The 22,267-nt window shown below is 42.7% G+C and overlaps 2 protein-coding genes across 18 annotated transcripts in view; one reads left to right on the top strand and one right to left on the bottom strand.

Annotated features, from left to right (window-relative positions):
• rtn4a (reticulon 4a) overlaps positions 1-21,124 on the bottom strand; it is a 30,584-nt gene extending 9,460 nt beyond the window's left edge. Inside the window, exons 1-4 of one of the 9 annotated variants that reach the window (XM_040179120.2) lie at positions 20,117-20,945; positions 16,257-16,295; positions 14,740-14,793; positions 11,968-13,860 (exon numbers count right to left, since the gene is read on the bottom strand). In XM_040179120.2, the coding sequence (XP_040035054.2) occupies positions 11,968-13,860; positions 14,740-14,793; positions 16,257-16,295; positions 20,117-20,663 (2,533 nt within the window). In that variant the 5' untranslated portion in view covers positions 20,664-20,945. Of the gene's footprint in view, positions 1-9,075; positions 9,355-11,967; positions 13,861-14,739; positions 14,794-16,256; positions 16,296-20,116 lie in introns of those variants that run through there. The other 8 variants (XM_040179123.2, XM_040179124.2, XM_040179121.2 and 5 more) reach the window with 8 other exon arrangements.
• Positions 303-5,757, top strand: LOC120826870 (uncharacterized). Of its 9 annotated transcripts, none has more exons than XM_040189453.2 (10): positions 303-436; positions 1,193-1,472; positions 1,877-1,924; positions 2,164-2,208; positions 2,386-2,564; positions 2,829-2,925; positions 3,312-3,659; positions 4,012-4,156; positions 4,444-4,571; positions 4,827-5,757. In XM_040189453.2, exons 2-10 carry the CDS (start codon positions 1,200-1,202, stop codon positions 5,160-5,162), a joined length of 1,599 nt encoding a protein of 532 aa, XP_040045387.2. In that variant the 5' UTR covers positions 303-436; positions 1,193-1,199; the 3' UTR covers positions 5,163-5,757. The 9 variants fall into 9 exon arrangements, with proteins under 9 accessions (XP_040045387.2, XP_077961034.1, XP_040045391.2 ...); XM_078104912.1 differs by lacking the exon at positions 303-436 and adding an exon at positions 1,665-1,793 and having other exon boundaries at positions 1,344-1,472; XM_040189460.2 differs by lacking the exon at positions 1,193-1,472 and having other exon boundaries at positions 334-436.
• Positions 21,125-22,267: the final 1,143 nt, after the last annotated feature.

Genomic DNA, 22,267 nt, shown 5'->3' with positions numbered 1-22,267 from the left:
CCAGCTATCCAGCAACACCAGGCTGGTAGAGCCACCGGCTCTAGATTATAAGTCCTTATAATAGTCTTTTTTTTGGTTCAAACATCAATAATATCATATGACCAGTACACCCTCAGAAAGGATGTGTTAAAATCATACACACTTCTTGTGTTAGTACTAATTCAACACACGTTGTGTTGAATTATCCATTGTTTGTGTTAAAATTACACAAATATTTCACAGGAGTCACTAACACATCATGTGTTAAATAATTGTTCAATTGAGTTGCGCGCTGCTTTGCGTCACAAACACGACTCCACACTCCAGTCCAGCAGGTGGCGGTACTGCGCCAATAAGCTGGTTTGTCAACTGCCACTCGACAGAAGAAGTTGATGTACGTTCGTTCCTATGACTGACAGTGAATTGCTGAGTCAAGGAAAAACGAAGACGGCTAACGGTAAGTTAGTCAATACGATTAATGCTGTTGAAATGTGTTTGTGAAATGTAGAGAGTTTTCGAAAATGGAAAACCGTAATGACTTAACAAATAACTAACGTTAGTAAATAACTTTAGCGACAACATTAATGTTAAACGTCAATATATTGTTACTGCTATCTACGTATTGGCGCTACGTTACTAGCTAACGTTAGCTAGTGTCCTGTGTTTCTGTTGCCTATGAAATATGGACTGAGCTGAAGTTATATTATAATATGGGTCTATATCGTATCTGATGCAGTTAACGTTGCGTGATGGATGCTGTCCAGAGTCAAAGTCGGCTCACGGCCCGCCAGCCAGCGTTCTTTTTAAATTAAATGTGATATTGAGCTAACGTTAAGTGCTGCTAATGCTAACACATTAATAGTTCAGTAATGTCGCCGACATATATGCAGTTACTCCAAAAGTTGACTTAACAAAAACAATGTTTCTGGTTTGACCGCTATATATATTTATGTATATACGCTTATGCGGGTTAGTGTTCTGTTTTCAAAAGAATTAATGTTAGCAGTCAAGTGCTATAGGCGGGAAAATGAATAGTTGAGGCGGTGTGGGGGAGGGGTAGTTCAGACTTTCAGGAGGGGGAGCGCCCTCCGAAACACTGGTATGTCCCATTTGTTAAAAAAATACTATTTCTGTGCACTTTCTCAATTGAAGGCCAAGGGCAATTTGTTCATAGTTAATCCAATTCACCAACAGCCGTTTTGTTCTTTTACAGCATTCAAATGGAAGGGAGTGAGGCTCCCAAGACATTAACAACAGTGTTCCTAGATGGGACAGAGATATGCAAGAAGATGCTTCAACTACCCTCTATTGCAGACATTCTTGATGCCTGCAAAAGTTCATTAACTTGCAATGCAGAATGTGATAGACTTCTAAAATTTAACACAGATTTTAATGAATACATTGACACGGACATCAATGGCAATGTCGGAAACTTAGACAAATATCACATTTTGTTCAAGTCAACCAAACCAAAACACTCTCGGGAACAGTTGGTATGTACGTGTATTAGTCCTGTGAAAACTCAATTAATAATTCTTTTCTATTTTATAGACTATTTTGGCTGCCAATGAACTAACCCAGTAGATAAGCATTGTTGTCTACACCATTACGGAGCAATAGTTGTAGGATGTAAAAAGTAAAAAAAGAGCTCATTATGTATTTTATCATCTTTTTTTACTTTTTAGGCCTTAGATCCTGATATCTCAGCTGACCTTTTACATACAAATAGTTATGTACACCGTGATCAAGTTGGAATATTGTAAGATTGTTGGAAGATGTAATGTATAGGTGCGGTACGAGTGTATAACTGTGAGGTAAGAATCTTATGCATGATGGAACTCTATCATCTTAGTGATTTATATTGTATCTGATCAATCAATGAAATTTTCTTTTGAAGGCGGAACCGCCGGGTACAGATGCAGCTGGTCCAAGTGGTCAATTGGAGGTATGTGTCTTGAGAGATGTATAGATACTAGTATTACTAGTATTAAATATTGGATATTTATTTGTGCAAATGGTATTGAATTGTATTAAATAGCATTTAACTGTTGAATAATTTATCTTGCTCATGAAAGCATGTTGGATCTAGTCTACTCCATGGTGTAAGGCGGTGAACACCATCTTCTCAATTATTATTATTATTATTGCTCTTGTTCAAGTGGTGACATTTTTTCCTTTTTAAAGGCTGAGCAGTTCAGTTCCTGTACAACTCATCCAAGCAGTCAACTGGTATGTGTCTATTGGAGATTCTAGTATCAGATATGGGCTGATACCATGGTAAAATATTTAGTGACCTATTGTTCACGGAGGGGGGTGGGTGGGGGGCTTATAGTTTGGTTTGTGTCAGAGAAGATTAGGACCATTGCATGTAAAATGGAATATTTTATTTGTAATTTGCCTTCACAGAATAGTCGAGGACAAATTGATGGTGCGCATGGATTTAATGCAGCCAGTCTGACAGCACTCCTTGAGAGTAAGGCCCGAAGTGTACTGGCTGAATATGAAAAATCAGGAACACTCTCTGTGACCTCCAGAAAACTTATTGTGAAGATAGGTGTCAGTGATCTGGTGGAGCGAAGGGGATTGTGAGTTTTTCCATTTTTATTGGAGATTATGAATATAGATATCTTGCTTTATTACCAATTAAGTCATTGGTCACAATTAAAAACAGTAGTTCATACTTCTGAAATTGTGCAGGACATATTTAGGTTAACTAATGTGACTTGTTAAATCAGTTAATCACAGTGAAATCACTCATGAATGCATTGCAGCAAAAATATGTGTTCTCTATAAAAGCCTTGTATAGTTTTCTATTTTATTCTGGCCTTAATTCTACATTTTTCTTTCAGTTACCCTTCAAGTGCTGACAAACAGAATTTGGCTAAAAGCTTAATAACAGTCTTCCCATCACTGAAGATCAAGATCCAAGAAGAGAATGAAGGATTTGTAAGTATAAACTAATTTGGTCTGACAGTAAAATACCTTTTGCATTATATTTGCTCAAACTTATTGGCCACCTAGTTGTAAAGCCACTGTGTTTGAGATTTTGCACACCTTGATGGCCTTGCACACCTTGGTTTTAGAGAGTGACCCAAATGTTTTTGATGCAACATAATTTAGGATTTGATTAGGGTTACTAATCATTGGGTATTAAAACCCAATTACTAATCATTGGGTATTAAAACCCATGATTAGTAAATTGGTATTGGGTAACAAATATATTGTCTGAAATATAAGTTCATATTAAGGCAAGAATAGCATGGGACTCTCATGAAGAATTGTGGAGTCATCCTTTTATTAAAAAAAATCCCTTTTTATTTATCTGCATCCAGGAGCACTTTTATGACCCGGTGTCTCATTGTGGGTTCATCGAAATGAAACTGAGAAACCTACGGAGAACCCTCCATGATGATCAGCGACTGTATCGCAAGCGTGGCAGGTCTAGTAATCCCTCTGGAGTTAGTATAACACTGGAAGTGATTGCAGATGGGGAAGAAGAGTCCATCGAGGAGTGGATAACCTCTACCAAAAGGATGAGACCATCTCCTGAGAACATTGCATCTATTAAAATGGGCATGGAGAAAACCTACACCAACCAAAGACTCTGGATTACAAGCAAATCGCCAACCGTGGCTGAGGTTTTCCAGCAGTACCCTCGCTTTGTGGACATGCCATACTTGGTAAGTAATCAACATATTGGATTGCAGATGCACATCTAAACTGCCATATATACCCTTTGTATGCTTTTAATGATACGTTCATCTGTGTTTCAATGCAATGTCACAGTGGAATTTAAATTGTGTAACGCAAATTGTACTCATATACTTTCCCAATACATTCCCCCGGGTGCACTGTCATTTAACATCTTTCCCATTTCATTGTCTGTGACGCACAACACTTTATGAAAATTTGTACTTTTAGCACTAGTTTTTGGATTTTGGTAGAGGGTTGTTAATATTGACCAATATATTTTGGATTGTCTTTAAAAAAAATAATAACAATCATTTTTAAATTGGTTGTTTCTCTTTTCAGTTGGATGCAGAGTTTGGAAAAATGTTCCCCGGGAAGGAAGACCTCTTCCTTCGGAAATGGGAAGGACATATTGTTCCAAAACTACTTAAAGTGGCTACACTTGAAAATGACCCCCATGTCTTGCCAGCTGGTGAGGAGAGTGATGGTAAGCTATGTTCCATGCCTATGCGATACAGTTAACACGTTCTTTTTATTTGGTGGTCACCAGGGACTATGCCATATTTTATCATAACAGGGAAATCCGAGGGCTTCTTCATGACCTTACTATATTACTAGATCTAAGTGTCATTTGAATGTGTTTAAATGTCGGATTCGCCCAGAACAACCATATGGCTCATCTTTTTCTATTGTGATTATTTGGTGGACAACTTAAGTGTCTGAGATGGCATCAGTGATCATATACAGTATATCCCTTTTTTTTGTTCTGCTTAGAGTTCCTTTGCTTCAGAGCCCTTCAGATGCTCACACACTATTTGCCTCCTACTGCATCGGGGAGGGCTAAAGGATGGGCCAAATGCAGTGTGAAATCGGCCCTTTCGTACATCTTGGACATAAAACCGGTAAGAAAATCCCATCTCAAGTATCAGCACATGCTAATCCATCTTTTACATTGGCTAAAGGGCTATGTCTGACTTTTTCAATATATGCAATCACATGTTTAATAATCCTGTTGTTAATTATTCTGGACTACATGGTAAGGGGATGTATGCTACAGTATTACAAGTTTAGCATTGGGATTTTGACATATATTCTGAATTTTGTGTATTTGATATCAGCCCTTAAGAGCCCTATTTGTTATACGTGTTCTTTCCTAGACTGGAACAAGCATACCAAGCCTTCTAGAGGGATCTCCTGAGGAAGCAGTGGGAGTCCACCAGCCCAAGCTGGTGTGTTTAGGGCACCCCAGGACAGTTGCTCAGTACGTCATCATTGCAAAGAACGACAATGTCGCCATCCCCCTTCAAGACGAAGGTTTGACATGTGCCATTGACAAACTGTTCAAAGTTTTCTGGGTTTGCAACATGGCATATCCTGCCCAACTCGAATCAGTCTACAGTTTCTTTGAGTATGTTTATGACATGCCCATCTCAGGTGGGAAGAGATCAAAAGTTGTGGAACTTATTGCAAAGCTCCAGGCAGTATTGTTGTAAGTTGTACCACCATGTACAGTTGTCCCAAATGCAAGAAATCCATTTCGAAACAAGTCAGGACACTTATTAGACATCTTAGGCAAGTTCATGCAATTTCAGATGGACAGGATTATACAATTGTAGTCAGAACCACTGTCAAAGAACTTACCATAACTTTAATTCTTATGCCAGACATATAAACAGGGAACACACTCAGGTTGCAAACCCAGTAAATTTGGAACAAATGGTCAATTTTGGTAATGGGTCGGAAGATGTTTCTACGTCATGCTCCAACGCAATGAAAACTCCACAAACAGATTCGGAAACTTCAATGGATTGTCATGTTTCAGACCATCGTGAGACTGCAGCTTCCTTTGTTGCCAAAATGTACTGTGCATCAAATTCCACCCTAACCGATGTGCAAAAAAGCATTGCTTGCACTAAAGAGCTACTGGAAAAGACATTGGACGATTTAAAGGATAAAACTGCATCTGTAATTGATAGCTACTCTTTGTCAAATCTTTAATGCAGGATTTTGAAAATGCACGAAACATTTTTTCCGAGGTGGATACTCGGAATATATGAAAATATAATAAATAAATATTTTTCTGAAAAACACTCTTGTGAAGCCCACAGAAATTTTCTTAGGGTACAGAGGCGACACGGCAAGAAAGCAGGGGAAATTGAAGTACTGGCTGCAGACACTTGCCAGTATATCCCCATTATTGACACCATAAAGTTTCTCTTTAAAAGTGAAAAGATGCAGAGACTCTCTCAGCAATCTAAAAAAGGTGTTGATGGTAAAATGCATGATTATTGTGATGGCACACAGTTTACACATCATGCATTATACAATAGATATCCTAATGCCCTACAAATCCAACTTTATTTTGATGACTTGGAAACGACTAATCCTTTAGGTTCAAAAACCAAAGTTCACAAAATGGGAGCAGTTTACTTTTGCTTGAGAAACTTGCCCGTGCAATTCAACTCATCCCTTGCAAACATTCACCTTTGTCTACTCTTCAATGCTATGCTATAGACAGAGTATGTAGTAGAGGTATATGGCTTTGGCAAAATACTAGAGCCTTTGTTGGATGACATTCAATTTCTTGAAACAGAAGGGATAGAGGTTGAGTTGTTTAAATTGATGTATTTACTGCATTTTGTCTATAAAAATGTTAGTTTGCAGTGGTCATTTGGGAAAAACAAATATGTGAACATCTGTCAAATGTTTTAATATGAAATTAATCAAATAAAATTGTGACCTAAATGTCTTAGTTGTTTATTGTGAGTGTTTTAGAGCATATTTACCATGAAAAAATTGCATTTTAAGAATGCTTTTTAGAAAAAGTATAAATCTTATTTTTAACACATCTTTTGGGTTAAATTAACACATCTTTTGGGTTATTTTAACACATTGTTATGTTGAAATATAGAACACACAACGTGTGTTAAATGTTCTGACACACTGGCTGTGTTAAAAGCAACACAGAATGTGTTGTCCTTAACTAGACACACAGATGTGTTAAAAATTAACACATGATGTGTTATTTTTAACACATCTGTTTTGAGAGTGTATGTACCAGGGCTCAGAGAAGATTATATTGTGCGCGTCGGTCCAAACTTTTGTATGTTTGCGGTATGAGGAGCAGAGACCGCAATTTGACTGTCGGTCTGCAATATCCAAAGGAGAGGTTCAATTGATTCAAATACCTGTGAAACACAAACAGTCTCACCTGCAGGTCAACGCTTTAAATATCTCAACACAAAGCTATCTGCATGCGATCGGTTACTCAAACACACCGTTAAGTGATGTGTGTGTGTGTGTGTGTGTGTGTGTGTGCCTACGTCGCTGTGTTAGATGTGACATCATCTACATATATTGCCTAGGAGCGTCCGCTTTTTAGAATATAATTAAGAAGATCAGTTAAAGCAGATAATCAAACAATTTAAAAGCTGGTTACAATTTAGCTCAAACTGCTGCTGCTGTAATATTTAAGGATTGCCAGGTTGGGAAAGTTGAAGGTTTACAAGCAACTACAAGTTTGAGGTTTTACTCGTGCAACTTAAAAAAGAAAAGAAAAAAAAGAGTTTCACTGCGGTGACACAAACCCTCTGGAGAGAAACACAGCAGCCTCTTTCAGCAGAGCGGCCGACACTTTGTGGCCTCGGCCGTCACCGGCTCAACGAACTGAGACGAGCTGACGCTGTTATTTAGCGCAGTGATGACACACACACACACACACACACACACACACACACACACACACACACACACACACACACACACACACACACACACACACACACACACACACACACACACACACACACACACACACACACACACACAGCACAAAGGCTTCAGTGTAGCGCTGTGGAGCGACAGCAGCACTGAGATGACAACACGCCGATCACTTTGCATTTCATGGTGAACTACGTAGTGAGAAAGCAGACACGACTTTTTTGTTAGATGTATAAAGGGCGTCACTGCCATCTCGCATCAATTAGAGTGTGAGAAGCAAATTCCTGATTCACAGGACAACAGACACAACTTCATCAAAAGGAGGCCCGAGGAACTGCTGCATCCTCCGAATAATGGAATGAGCTGCTCTAATAATCCTAAAAGGATGCGATATTAATAAAGGAAAACTACACCCATAAAACGGGACCTGGTTTAGCACAGATGAATGAGTTAGGTGAGCAGACGCCTGACTAAATAAGACTCGGAACCTATTTCCAAAGTTGTGAGAAGGTTTGTAAAAAAGTTTGTGGAAAAAGGGTGTTTAGATTTAGTTTAGCTATTAAAACCTTTTATTCATTCGTCTCACCAGGGAGGCAGCACAGAGATCGTAACTAAATAAATACCTCTACAAATTAAGATTAATTAAGAGACTGACTGTATAACCGTCAATTCAAATCAGACCGGACCAACTCAGTTACATTAACCTCTAACAACTCATTTACTGAAGACAAATAGAGAAGTACTTTGTTTTACCGATTATTTGTAAAATGTCAGAAAAAGAGTTATTTAGATTTCTTGTTTAACCCCAAAATATACGTTTTACATAAAGTCTGACGAGAAGAAGCCAAGAAACCTTCTCATTTCAGGAGCCGTAAGCAAGAAGGGACATTTCCCAAGCAGTTGCTGAATAACCTTTGACTGATGACAGAAATACACAAAGTCAATGATTAGAACTATAAAACATAAAACATTTCGGTTCTGCAAACGTGCAGTTGGTGCAGAAAGCTGCCAAACTACTGAAAAGCTGAGGCCCGACTCTCCTCCAGCTCATTAGCAAATCAGACCGGTCAACCATTAAACTGCAACCTAACGTGACTGCTCACAAACCCCCCCCTCTTCTTCCCTTCTGCCCACCTTTGGTCACAATGGTGGACTGTCCAAAGGTCCCCTCTGTAGCTGCTGCAATCATGTTATCTGTGACAACGTCAGAGAACTCACCATTAGGATACAAATCACCCACAAATCTGACGGTAGAAGCAGAGCATTTGTGAAGCTCATTGGATAAATGGTCCAATATTCATTAAACTATTCAAACCTATGATGCCCCCAGAAAAATCAAAGAAATAGCCTCTAGTCCAGAATTCCTCCTGACACTTTAAATGTTCTTTTCTCTCGTGGTTTCCAAAGCTGAGCCTGCAATGTTGTAATCGATGACCCCCCCCGTGGGACAGGCAGGGTGGAGGAGCTCCAGCTAAATGTGCTGCAACGTCTGACTGCGATCGATTGCCAAATCAGAGTTGGTCTCCGTTTTTGGAACCAATGTCAAATATATAAGTCCTTCGGTCAGCTAAAAACAAGATATTAGGCATCCACCCGCCCCCTTAAATGGAGGTGTCATCGTCCGGCTCCAAACAAGCACAGAAACTGTCCATCGACACAACGGCAGAAAGGTGGAGGCATATATACCCTGCTCTTTCCATTGCGTTGCTGCAGGCTCGCTCTCCTTTTTGTCCACACAGTTGTTCTCCATGCCGTCCGATCAGCAAACACACACTCCAGTCTGAGTTGCGAGAGGCACTAGATGTGTGTGTGTGTGTGTGTGTGTCTGGCTGCAGGAGGAAGAGGAGGGAGCCAGGCTTCCTTTGGGGAAATGACTGCAGCGAGCGAATGAACTCTCTCCTGTCAGCTGACTGTCTGCTGCCAGCGCTCTGACGCAGCAACTATAAACGTCTCTGCCTCCCCCCCCCGTCCTTCCCTCTCTCCCTCTCTCTCCGATCAGCCTCTTTGGCAGCACGCTCTCCCTTCCCTCCTTATCCACCCTGGCACAATCTGATCTTACCTTTCCCCTTCCTATATTCAACCCCCCCCCCCCCCCCCCTTCTCGTCATGGCTTATCCCACTACATCTCTCCTCCTCCGCCTGTCGCAGCGATGAGACAGCTGATAAATGATACACGTCCATCTATGTGAAACATGTTACGTTGTATTTACTGTACCAGTAAACCTGATTTTTGTCCTTATCTGTGATCAGGCAGTGAAGCAAAGTAAAGAGAAAGATAATTAAATAATGGACATACGGTTTGAGGACAGGGAGGAAAATCTGATCATCTGGAGAGAATCTGATCAGCGAGGAGCAGCGAGTTCAACGGAATCATGCGAGCTGTAGTCGCTGACGTCTCCCAGCAGAGGGAGCTGGTCTCCTTTCACAAACCACTCTGCCCTCCTTACGGTCAAGAGGGCCGTACTTAAAACTCCGACCTATAGATGTGTTTAATAAGTCAAGATTCATGGATTATCTGGCTTCAGTTGAGAGAAAAGTCCTTTTTTTTAATTTTACACTCAATAGGACTTAATTTTCCAAGAGGACCAGTCTAAATAGAAGATGAAGAAATCAAAAACCCAAGAACAAGTTTGAGATCTAAGCTCAGCTCTGTAGCATTGCATTTTGATTTATGTACAGAGGAATGACAGGTCGATGAATTTGTCCCCTGATGAGTGAGACTATTCATGCCCAGGACAGCGTGTCCCACCGACTGGCTCTTAACACCGCGGCAGCCTACAGTTCATAAGGGTTGAAGAACTTTGCTCTGCACTGCCTCGCTGATGAGGAGGGTTGAAGCCCTCGGTTACAAAGATTATTGATCAATCTCATGTTTTTTCCTCCAGAAATGTGCAGAATTTTCAAAGTAGAAGCTGTGGAACTTGTGGGTGAAATATTCAAAACCTTAAAATGCAGGCAAAAGTTTGATTATTTAAATGCTAATTTGCCAAATATTGCACCGCCCTAAATCAGTAGAACCGGTTCACCTCAAATGTCGGATTTACAATCAAATGAGACGTTACCGTGTAAATATTTTACTAACATTTACATGCTTGGAGGTTTAACCCATTTAACATATTTTCAAATAAATAGACTTAATCTACGCAATGTAATTATTGGTCATTCTAAGTACATTTGGCCTGATTCTTCTCTGCTAAACACCCCCCAGGCCTCCCAGACGATAACTTTTTGTAAAGTTTGATCAAATTAAATGTCTGCATCAGTAGATGTATCCGTGTATCCAAACCCAATTCCCCTTAAAGGAGAAAAGTCAACTGATGAAGCGAGCTGCTGCATAAAAAAGGGACATTTCTGTTCTGAAGAACTTTTGCAGAGTGGTTTCTGGGTCGGAGAAGCCTTTGTGGGCCTGCCAGTGTCGCAATGCAGGGAGGAGGAGGAGGAGGAGGAGGAGGAGGAGGCTTTAATTAACAGGAGATCCCTCCAAAACATGCGGATAAAGCTCTGCCAGCTCGTCCTAAAGAGCAGCGTCTTACTGCTCCAGTTACAGTCTGCAACACCGCGGATGGCATAAACACACACGAGTGTGTATTAAAAGGATCAATACCAGTTGGAATAAAACAGAGTCATCCATTAAAATGAAGACTAAGCATGTTCTTTTCAGGAGAGTTCAGAGGAGACAGCAGAGCCCCGGGGGGACATCCATCATTCCCTAAAAGCCCCGAAGAAGGCAGCGCTGCATCTGCATTTTTTGCATGTGGGTTGATGAACGGGATCCAACAGACTTTTCTAATGTGTCTACTTGTACGTTCAAATGTACCAAATCTGTCAAATAATCTGCCTAGAGTGGAATGGAATGTTCAACACACTTAAATCATTACAGCCTACGGTATTGGTTGATCATTGATATCCAGCCTGTGGTAAAAATAAAACCTGACTCGATTGGGTGGGTGCGGACAGACTAACGGGCGTGGTTGGTAGTTAGTGGGTGTGCTTGTGAGTGGGTGTCTTCAAGGTGTGGTTGGGTTTTAGATTGGTTTTAGTATCTTTCTGCTCTGGAATTAACTAGACAAAATTTGAAAGATGGAGAGAGAGAAGGTTTGACTGCCACCATTCCTAATAATTCATTGAATTGGCTAATAATGCATAAAATATGTTGTACTTTTTTTCAGAGCAGGTTTTTCAAATGGAAATAAAATTGAAAAGGTGGTCCATTTTACTTACTTCTTTAAATAAAAATAAAAAACTTTGAGATAAACAAACAAAATGCAGCAAACAACCACAATGGAAAACACAATCACACAAATTAAACCAGATTTTACAAACAATGCAAGGGTTAATAATCAAAGGAGATGCAGGGATGATGCAAGAAAGCAATGGAGACACTAACGAGAGAGAGGAGAGACTTGAGGTAAATACTGGCAGCTGGTTGTGGGTCTGGGAGAAAATAACTGAGAACAAAAGAGGGAAGATGGAAAAGATGCCGATGAACAAGGAAGTGCCACTGAAAACTGGGTTGGATGTGGTGGAGGGATGGAGGGATGGTTTCCATGCTGGGACGTTTAAATTTTTTTTTTTTACCTGCTCTTATGTTCACGTTTGGCATCTTAAACACTTTGCCGCCCTCGGCAGTCTTCCCGGCGACCGCCTCATCCGGCTTGCGGGCAGGGGAGTGGATGAGGGGTGCTTGGGAGGGGGGCTGCTGAACGTCGAGCTTCTCCAGCTCGGCCTTGCTCTTCTGGGGGGAAGTTTGGGTGAGGAGGCGGTATGAGCTCTGACTTGGGGCCTCCGCTTCGACCTTGGGGGGTGGAGGTACTTCTGCAGCGAAAGACGCTGAAAATGGAGGCACATCTTTCTGCCCGAAGCTCAGGTCGTCATCCATGGGGATCTCTGGGGGCTTGGAGGAGGCAAACTTGGATGTATCCAGAGCCTCGAGAAACTCGTCGATAACGCCCCGAGGGGGGCGCTCGATGAACTCAAACTCCTCTGAGGAGATTTCATGCTCAGAGACCTCTTCAGCCATCTCTGGCTCCTCCAGCTCCATCTTTGGGTCCATCTTCTCCGTTTCCACCTGGAAGCTGGCAGGGTTCTTGGCCATAGCCTCCAGGACTGGAGACAGCGAGTCTGCTGTTGGCGACTCAGAATCCGAATCCTCAGCAGGGGTCTTTTTGCTCTGGAAGTCAAGCGGCTCAAACTGTTCCTTCACTTTCTGGGTGTCGTGGCTAGAAAACCAATCTTTCTGCTCGATCTTGACTGGTAGCTCTTCCTTGATCTCAGAGGGGGTGGTTTCCGCCGCCCCTTTGACAAGATCGAACGCGCCAAAGCTCTGGTCGTCTTCAACTTTGACTTTGTCGGGCCCTTTCACTTCCAACTGCTCGGTCATCTCCTTCAACAGGGACACTTTAGCGTCAAAGGCAAACGGGTTGTTAGCGGACAGATTGATCGGAGGATTGGGCGACTCCATCATCCTCCGTTCAAGGATGGGACTCTGCTCAGGACTTCCCTCCGAGGACCCGGAGTCCAATTTGTCGGGGTTGAGCGGAGAAGACTTCAGGATGTCAGGAAGCGACGTTGGCACAGCCAAATCTTCTTCCTCCTCTTCATCATCATCGTCGTCGTCTTTCAGACCAGATGAGTACCTATTCACTGACTGCATGAGCGAGTCAGCAGCCATCTTGCCCGTCTGAAAGGTTTTCTTCTCGTCTAAGAAAGATGGTGGAGTATCTTGGGATTCTCCCGTCTGGCCATACTGAACCAGATCCGGGGTGGGACTCTCTGATATTTTTGAGGCTCTGTTGTCAGACTTTGAGTCTCCAAAATGAGAGTAGCCGCTGTCCGCCAGGGGGGAATAGCCCTCAAATGGGTTATTATTCTTCTTCACCTCATACATTAGGTCATCGTCTTCATCAGAGTGGTTGCTGTGCAGGTCTTGCTCATACCCGGAAGAGCTAAAGGGAGCGGTGTCCTTGGAGAAGGTATCCATGGGGACCTTGGAGTTGTCTTGAGATGCTAGGTACGGTGAGTCCCAGTGCTCTGTTGGGTTAGAGGAGGCAAGTTGAGACTCTGGGACCTTCACCTGCGGGTTCACTGGGGAGGGGCCGCTGGGGGACCTGTCTGAGCTAATCAGCTTCTCCTCGGGGGAAAAGGAAACTCCGCTGTCCTCACATTGATTGTGAGGCCCCGGGTCTTTCCCTAAACTCAGGTAAGGACCAGCTAACGGATCTAGGTCTTCCTTAATCAGACTACGGCCTGGTCCAGATGGTGGTCCAGACCCGCCCTCTTCACCCATCCAAGGCATGTCCTTGGAATGAGTATTGGGAGGTGAAGTAGAGAAGGAGCCCAAGGATGCGGCAAATCCCGAAGTAGGTGGCTGATTGGGACTCTCGGTTAGAGAGAGCTCCTCCAGAGAGTCGGGGGAGTGAAGAGGGGAGAGAGGAGAGATGGGAGCAGGGGAATCACCCTTCTGCCCAAGTGCTTGAGTAGAAAGGAAGGAGGGAGAATGCAATACAGCACATATCAAATACATACTCCATTCCTTACTAGTGCCCACCACACCTGGGAGGAACTCTTATTACAAACATTTTGAGGAACCTGAGACCAGACAAGTGCTGCTAAAGTCAGCTGTGGCGGGTGGACCGTACACACACCCTTTGCAAACCAGTTCTTAAAATCAGCATGACTATTTAACATAAAAGTAAAGGGGTCACATCTGTCCTTTGAGAGTTGTTAAGTCAAATCAAGGGAACCTCAGGAAAGTAATATCCCCACTCTTTCTTTGAGCGACTTCTATACAGGTCAGCCCTGTTTTCTTTGGAAACAAACCGAGCTATGAGGAAGGTAGTCAGAGAAGACTACCACAGTCCAGAGAAAGCAGCATTTGTCTGGTGTTTTGTATTATGATTTGATGCTTGGTGGTTTGTCCCCAGGTCTGGCACAAATAAACCATGCCAAATTCGCCTTACAAATACAAAATATTTAGTGATGGCAGATAATGATTCCTCGCAAACAACTTTCACAAAATATTGTTAAATATAATGAATCAATGTTGTTTCTGTCAATCAACGAGGAGAATCATTATTTGTACTGCACTACTTGTGTTGAGTCCATGTCATCTACTCGACAACATCAATTACATGTGAGTCGCAATGCAACACAAACAAAGTCCAACATCCAATTAAGTGTTTTTAAGGTATTAACCCACAAGCATCCAATGCAAATATTATAAGTGACTTCTTACATGCAAAGAGGTTATCTGTATCACATTGAATAAGGGAGGGAAGGAGAACTAAAGAAGTGGTGAAAGAAAATAATAAAGCAGGAGGACGTGGGGAAACAAGCGAGCAGAGAACTTGCCTGTAGGGAATTGCATCAGAGGATGAGGCTGAGCTTTAGAAGGAGAAGGTTCATCTGTGGAGGAAACAGGAGAAAGCAGCAGAAAGTGAGTTTAGTCAGCCCAGAAGAGAAAAGACCAGGGGAGGGACAGATAGCATCTTCATTACAGAGGAATAGGTTTGATGTCCACAGTCTCATGTGGAAACCAGGTCCCTAGACCAACGCTAGTAGCTCTACATGTCAGTAAGTCTCAGCTGGGACGTCGTAATTACAGCTTCTGGGTGTAGTTAGAGAAAACTAACTAAAACAGGGACACGTGGGTCCCTGCACAATATTCTTCACCCAATTTTAAAATAGAATTTCCCAGGAAAAGACTGGCTGAAGTCGAGCTGGGTATCAAACAATCTTTTTTTGAACACTATGGAACATTGAAATGCTGCACATACGCAACCAGTTTTCTCAGGTGTGTAAATATTTGTTAAAGGTTACAGGTGGTGGCGAGAAAAAGGACAGAGCATCGGCATCATAGCAAGACAAATTAGTGACAGCTCGCTATGGAAAAAGATGAAGAAGGCTGAAAGCATAGAAGAAAAAATAAATTTAAAAAATTTAAAAAAAGAGGACAACTGTCACGAGAAGACACCAGAATAAAAGGTATTCCCCCGGTTTGTTGTCCTCAGATTGCACAGAAGAACAACCAGGCAATTCAGCTGCGTGGAAGAAAAAAAGCTGCTAAACATGATTGTAAAAAGATTTAGATCAACGAAACGTGACAAAACCGGTTATGGAACTATGGGAGAACATTTTGCCACGTCAACACGACTTTGGTGATCTGATCAGAGATGTTGGCAAAGCGAGGAACCTTCATCAAGTTACCAATAAAAAAACGGTGAAAAACTGATTAGGCTGAATCACATTAAAAGAGAAGGAATGTTTCTGGTTGTTTCCCCAACTCACTCAACAAAACTGCATGTAGAAGGAAAAACTAAATAAATCACAGAAATAGATGTTACGCAGAACGTGGCCGATAATCATCACGATGTCATAGACACTTCGATCCATAAGTAGGAACAAGCTTCTGCATTACTTTGTATTTACAACATTATAATTCCTAACATCCACTGCCTCTCCTTCAAACACAAAGAAGTGTTTAACTTCCACCCAGTAGTCATTTTGAAGTGTGCAGACAGGAAAAAGCAAATGACGTGAACCGGGAGAGTGCTCCTAAGGAAGCCGCTCGATAGCCAAAGAAGAGGGGAGAGCGCTCCGTTTGCATTAAAATACAGCCGGGTGGGAGATTTATACAACTCCACTATGATCAAAGTTTCCTCATGTGTTCACTAAAATCAAACTTTGACAATCACAGTCAGAGATCTGCATGAATTATGAGCAACTGTGCATCTTGAGTTGATCATCAAACGTATTGGATTCACGTAAATCAGAAGCCTCGGAGAATTTGCCTGCAATTCAATTCATGGTGATCTAATAATCATTTGGCCGAATTGATTCTCCATGTCGGGCCTTTTGTTTTTTGTTACCTCTGTGCCCAAGGGTTACGTTCCAGCCATGAAGAAGATCTGTAGGACGGAACCAGACAGGTTTAACATCAAACGGGTCGTGAGCTGAGCAAACATCAGATGCAATGTCCACCTAATATAACCTGTCTAGCTCAACATGTTAATCTGAGATGTTACGCTCAGTCCGAATGAGTCTAAACCAAGTGGTTGTGATGAAACAAACACCGGTAGAAGATGAGTCATTACACTTTAGAGAATAAAATGAAAATAATGGTTATTGTTTTCCTGCAGCTTCCTGTGACATTTTATCGTTGTGCTTCCTCTTGACTGATTAAAAATAAAACATTTTGGGGAAGAATGTATGCAAGTCACAGAGTGTATTTGAGAGTCGTGAAACGAAACATGAAAGGTTTTAGTGCACAGCACACATTGTGGTCGTGCATTATGTGTTCATCTCACAACAGACTCATGTAGACTATGTTTAACAGCCGGCCTGCTCCTAAACATAGCAACAGAACAATGCACACTTCCTTATAGGAAAAAACAATTTGAAGCAAACTGCAGTTGAAGACCACCAACATTAGTTCATCCAGGTTCTGGTTTCCTATCTTATCTTGTATATATTTTCCATATTGTGTTTTTTAGGCTGCGGTTATACCTTATAATAATGGGCGATAATCCTCTGTTCAATCCCTGGCTTTCCTGCCGCTGCTACGCAATAAATGGCTGAGAAATTAGCCAATTCAGAGCCAGGCAAGCTTCTCTTCTTCACCTGCATCCAGGCGTAATGCTAAGCTACCAATTCCCAGACCCACCATATACTGCAGATGCCATCATCTGCATTTATCTAAATATAGACGGTTTATAATCGGTTTCCACTTCTAGATGTCTCGATCAATATGTAACAACAAATGTCACAGATGAGTTTGAAGTTTTATCGACATATACTTTCTTTAGCTCTCAAATACCATTGCTGGTCTTTAAAAAGTTTGTGCTGATTTGAGAGTAGCGTCTCCTTTCTTAATAGAAAACTACATTTATATTATTGTTCTACAGGAAGCAGAGAATATATACGGTTAAATCTGCAGTAAAATCTGCTTTAACACAATGAACCAGCACAACATGGGTACATATCGTCGGCGGTGGAGATATCTCTGCCTACGACGTGGATAAGAGGGAAGATTTAAACAGATAAAGAAGTGCTTCTCATTCCAGTTTGACTCACTTGCAGACTTTGAGCAAACTGCCGCGTTGGCCGGGTATGAACAACAGATCAAAGCAACCAGCCTACAGCGCAAGACAGCAACAACACTGGACACCGACAATGAGCTTTAAGCCTCCGTGACTGGTGTTGCAGACGCTGCCCCCCCCCCTCCATTTAATCCACCTGACCACTTCACAAGCTCTTCCCAAATACAAACAGACGGATGTAGGTGACCCAAAAATAAGATGTAGGCCGGCGGGAATAGTTGATTAAGCATCCAGTCAGTCACGCTGTCGGACACGGCCGAGGGTGGGGACAAAAACCTTTTTTTAGGGTGATGACATAAATCTGTGTGGTGTTAAGTCACAGGACTCATCGAATAAGAGCCGTGTCCAGATAAGAGAACATGGATTAAAGACAACAAGGAAAGACGTGTGTGTGGGTTGTCACATTCAGTTCTCAAAGAAAATGACATGGTAGCCATTATATTTAGTTTGAGGCCTATTTCATTGACTTAAATCACCATTTGACAATGTGTGACAAACATGTGGTTTAAGAAAATCATTCCTCCTGGGTTCCAAGTATTGTTTGAAAATGTAAACTACTACAGCCAAATCCTTTTCAATATTAAGCAATGTGACAATCGCTTATTCAATTCAACGGTCCTCAGGTGTTAAAGATTGTTGGAAAACAAAAAGAAGTGTTCAAACACTTCATTTGGTACCAAGAATGAATCAGGAATCAGTGTCCACTAATCATTTCATCTATACAAGTTCTAATACAGTACAAAATGTCAGGTAGCATTTCCTTAAGAAGTTGCCTCAAATCCCCAAAATTTGCATCCTTTGACGAGAGACAGAAAAGTCTTCACAGATGAGAAGCTGGGGCAAAAAAAAACAAACGGACTTTTAATTATTGCTTTTGCCGTGGCATGATGGTGCAACACGAATACCAGCAAATCCCTCGGTTTCTCTATCTATCTCCAAGCTTCGTTTCGACCTCTGAATTGTATTCTATTGAGACAACGATACTAAAAATGTTTTAAATAAGTGAGCTCATGACACGGTGAAAGGCCCTTAGTGGATAAACAAACAATGAATGAATGCAGCTTCTGAGTCTCATGTTGTCACATCTACCTTGTCACCCCTCAGTTTTGGGCATGATATAAATTACACTGAGAGACGATGAAAGAATGTACAACCAGAGCCCCCTTTACACGTACACGACGTAACAAGTAAAAAGGATGAAACAAGAGGATGACAGTGATAAAAGCTGAGCGAGCTAGGAGAGAAAAAGAGGAAGCTAATTGAAAAGAGAACCAATAACTAAGTTATTATCCATACGTGTGAGGCAAATAGGAATCGTTTATGTCTTTTGTTCAGACTGCTGTAACTGGAGCTCATGGTTTATTCACCTAAATGGGCCTCGTGGAGCAGCCCCACCCTGTCGCTCTGCCTGCAGGAGGCAAGACAGGCCTGTTAACCTGCTACCGGCCACATCCCAGTAAACAACAACAACAAAAGCATCAGCTCTCTATACACACACACACACACCTCCTGAATCGCAGTCCAAATATCAGGAAAATGCCACTTGAAGATCATTCAGCCCTGCGATAAAACAGCACAGAGGGGACACAACACCGCTCGGAGGCCTCGCCCGGCTAAATTGTTTTCCGGATTTAGGGTGGTGGTTTGGGTGGAGAAGGGGGCCTGGAGGGGGTGGGGGTTAGCTGACAATAGGCCGGCATCAGTGAAAAAAAATATAGGACACCATTTGAAGGCTTTGAGGTTAGTCTGGAAATGGCATGGAGATGCAAGGAGGCCAACAGGGAGTGGACGCAGAGCGGATTCCTTTGTTGTGACTAATCTGGGTTACAGCTTTGGTGCGCCGTGCTGTGCTAGCCAGCGCATCCATTATCGGACGGGTTCTCGCCCTACGTGCCGCATTTACCCTCCTATAATCCTCCGCCGTGACATAAGAGTCAATCGCACGTCCCATCATGGCTATTTCAAATAAAAGCTCCCATTTTCAAATGTATAGAACTATCATGTTCCGAAGTCAGGCTGACACCGGAGAAGAGAAACCGGACACCATCGCTCGTTTCCCCAGCCATGTTATATATATATATATAGATTGCAGGGAGGAAAACCCCCGCAGTACGTGATAATCCTAGCGCACAGTTACCTTTATTTATAGTGTGTCCGTAAATCGACAAAAATGAGATATACGCCCGTGTCCGATAATGGAAATGTGGGTAGCCCAAGACAGTTAGCGATAGCTGGCACGCAACGGGGAGAGGCAGTGAACAGATGGGCGCTGTTCAGTCTGACGTAATAATACAGGTATAACCGCGGTGCAACTTGATTACATTCCTGTGAAATGATCCGTAATAACACGATACATAATAGTTTCTAAAATGAAAGCTGTCGTCAAATCGTTAAAGGCTAAAATGGTGAAATAGTGCCACCTCATCCATAACAGCACACATTATGCTTCCAAACGTGTGTCAAAACAGGTGGGCCGCATCTCTGCAACATTGCAAACCCCGTTGCAACCGCTTAGCTCGATCCTCGTCAATCTATGCAAAAAAGACCGAACACGGTTTCTTTTATCGAAAAAGATATTTAAATGGCGTGAAATTTCCGATAACACCGTTCTTTTCAGCTGAGACACTCACAAGATGCTGGAGCTGGAGGTTCCTCTGTCACCGCCGGTCGCTCTGCTGCTTCTGCGGAGGCTGGCGCTGCTTTCCAGGGTTCGGCCGCTGGGAGGGCGTCGGTCTGCGGGGCAGCGTCTGGCCCGGTGGCAGCCTGTGGCTTCGGCTCGATCTGGGAGGACTCGGGTTCGACTTTCGGGGCGACGACCTCGGGCTCCTCGGCGATGGGAGCGGGGGTGTCGTCGAGAACGGAGGAGATGCTGGTGGAGTCGGGAATGGCGGTCTCCGGGTCAGTTTCCGTCACCCCTGGCAGCGACACCGGTTCCGGCCCCGTAACCAGGACGCGCTCCGGTAACGTCGACGAAGCGTAGAGGTCTTCTGTGGACTCGTGTGGCGCACTGCCTTCAGTCAAGTGGCGGTTCAGGGCGTCCTCAGCCCCGCCGACCAAGTCCACGATATCGTTCATGCTGAAGAGGTCCTGTTTGGGCTTGTCCGGCTCGGCCTCGTAGTGGTGCACCTCCCCGCCGAACAGAGGAGTGGTGGAAGAGACGTGGTCGTTGTCTGCCATTTTTTCTTTTCTTCCCAAAAGTGTCTTTGTGAGAGTGAAAAAAAAAAAAAGTTTCCGATCGGTCAGTTTTTGAACTCGGCCCTCTCGTGTCTCTACCTTCCACCGGGGAAACGCCGTGAAACCTCGCCGGTAACTCTCTCCGGTACGTCTGCTTGTGACACCGGATGGAGTTGGACAAGTGCGCCACACGACAGTTGAGTCGGACCCGGGTCTCACATGAACGCTGAAGTTGAGAAGGAGCGGAGGGGAACCGCGCTGACCAATTACCTGAGGGTTAACCCTTGAGTGACGTGACCCGTGACCAACCGGAGCGTGTCTCAGCAGAGGCGGACCACGCCCAGCAGAGTGGAGGTGTAACGGGAAACCTCCTCTGAACATTTAAGGAGCGGTACGTTTCAGTCTGTTCTCTGACATAACTCCGCTTATTGCACAACTTTAACTTACTTCCCCCCTGGTTCCTTTACAGCCGAGACATATCATACAGTACTTTGGAGGAAGAACTCAGAAGGTTTTTGTGAGAGAAAAAAAGTGGGGTAATTAAAATGAGCAATGTTGTTACATAAAAGAACAGAACAGTATTGCAATCAACAAGTAATCCGATAAAAACACGACCCCTAATGTCAAATCAACGAGGTACAATATTTTCCTGCTATGTGTTAAAATTGAAAAGAATGTAATGTACAAGTACCTAAAAATAGTTATTTTTTAAACCCTCCTCCTGCTACTGTGCAGCTACCACGTGTCACACAGAGGCGGAACAACTGTTCAGTAGTTTTACTTTAGCAATGGCGTAATCTAAAAACGTTCCGGTAAAAGTAAAAATCTTACCTCGAAAGTATTACCAACAATGTACATACTTAACGTAACCATCCAGTAACCATTATCATAATGTCTCTGCCAAATATGGTTCCCATTCATTCATTAGGTGTTGTAGAATAAGTGAAGAAAACCATCGAGCACTGATCATTCACGTTACTCAATCTCTCACGTCTCTCGCACCATTGGTCCTGTAAATTATCTCCCTCTGCAATTTAAAAAAAATAATATGCAGCTTTTTGTTCATCTTTGCCGCCCACTAAAGACGGTTAATTGAGAATTTTATTTTTTTGTGGGGGAAGCATGAAGCTGTAGAGAAGCAGCGGGTCAAACTCAACTAAGATATAGTGTTACACCACATACTGATGACAGGCCGGGTCCTATATATAACATGTGAGTTAATATGTCTGTAAGTGTATACGACTCCTTCAGACTTTATTCAACATGTTTCTTAATGCACAGAGCAAAAACAATACTCAATGCACTACTAACAAGTGCGTATTAAAGCCTGGCTTACATTGCTCGGTGCCAGAGTCCTCCATCGTTGTCTAGAAGCTACGATCAATGAGCTTCACTGTTGCTCCGGGGGGGACATGTCTCTTCATTAGCATGAACACACACACACACACACACTCACACACTGTGGTTTATTTTAACTCAATCTATCACATCAATGGGAAGTGTTGTGATGCATTGTTGGTTGGCAAGAAGAAAACTCTGGAGTCCCTCTAATATGTTTTACATCTCAATGGACCTTCTGGTTTATTTATCTGGAATTTGGCACTTTC

Source organism: Gasterosteus aculeatus, chromosome 6 (genome assembly GCF_964276395.1).
Source record: "Gasterosteus aculeatus chromosome 6, fGasAcu3.hap1.1, whole genome shotgun sequence".
Classification (NCBI taxonomy): Eukaryota; Metazoa; Chordata; class Actinopteri; order Perciformes; family Gasterosteidae; genus Gasterosteus; species Gasterosteus aculeatus.
Note: the sequence above shows the minus strand (reverse complement) of the source record. Positions and strands in the feature narration are given on the sequence as shown.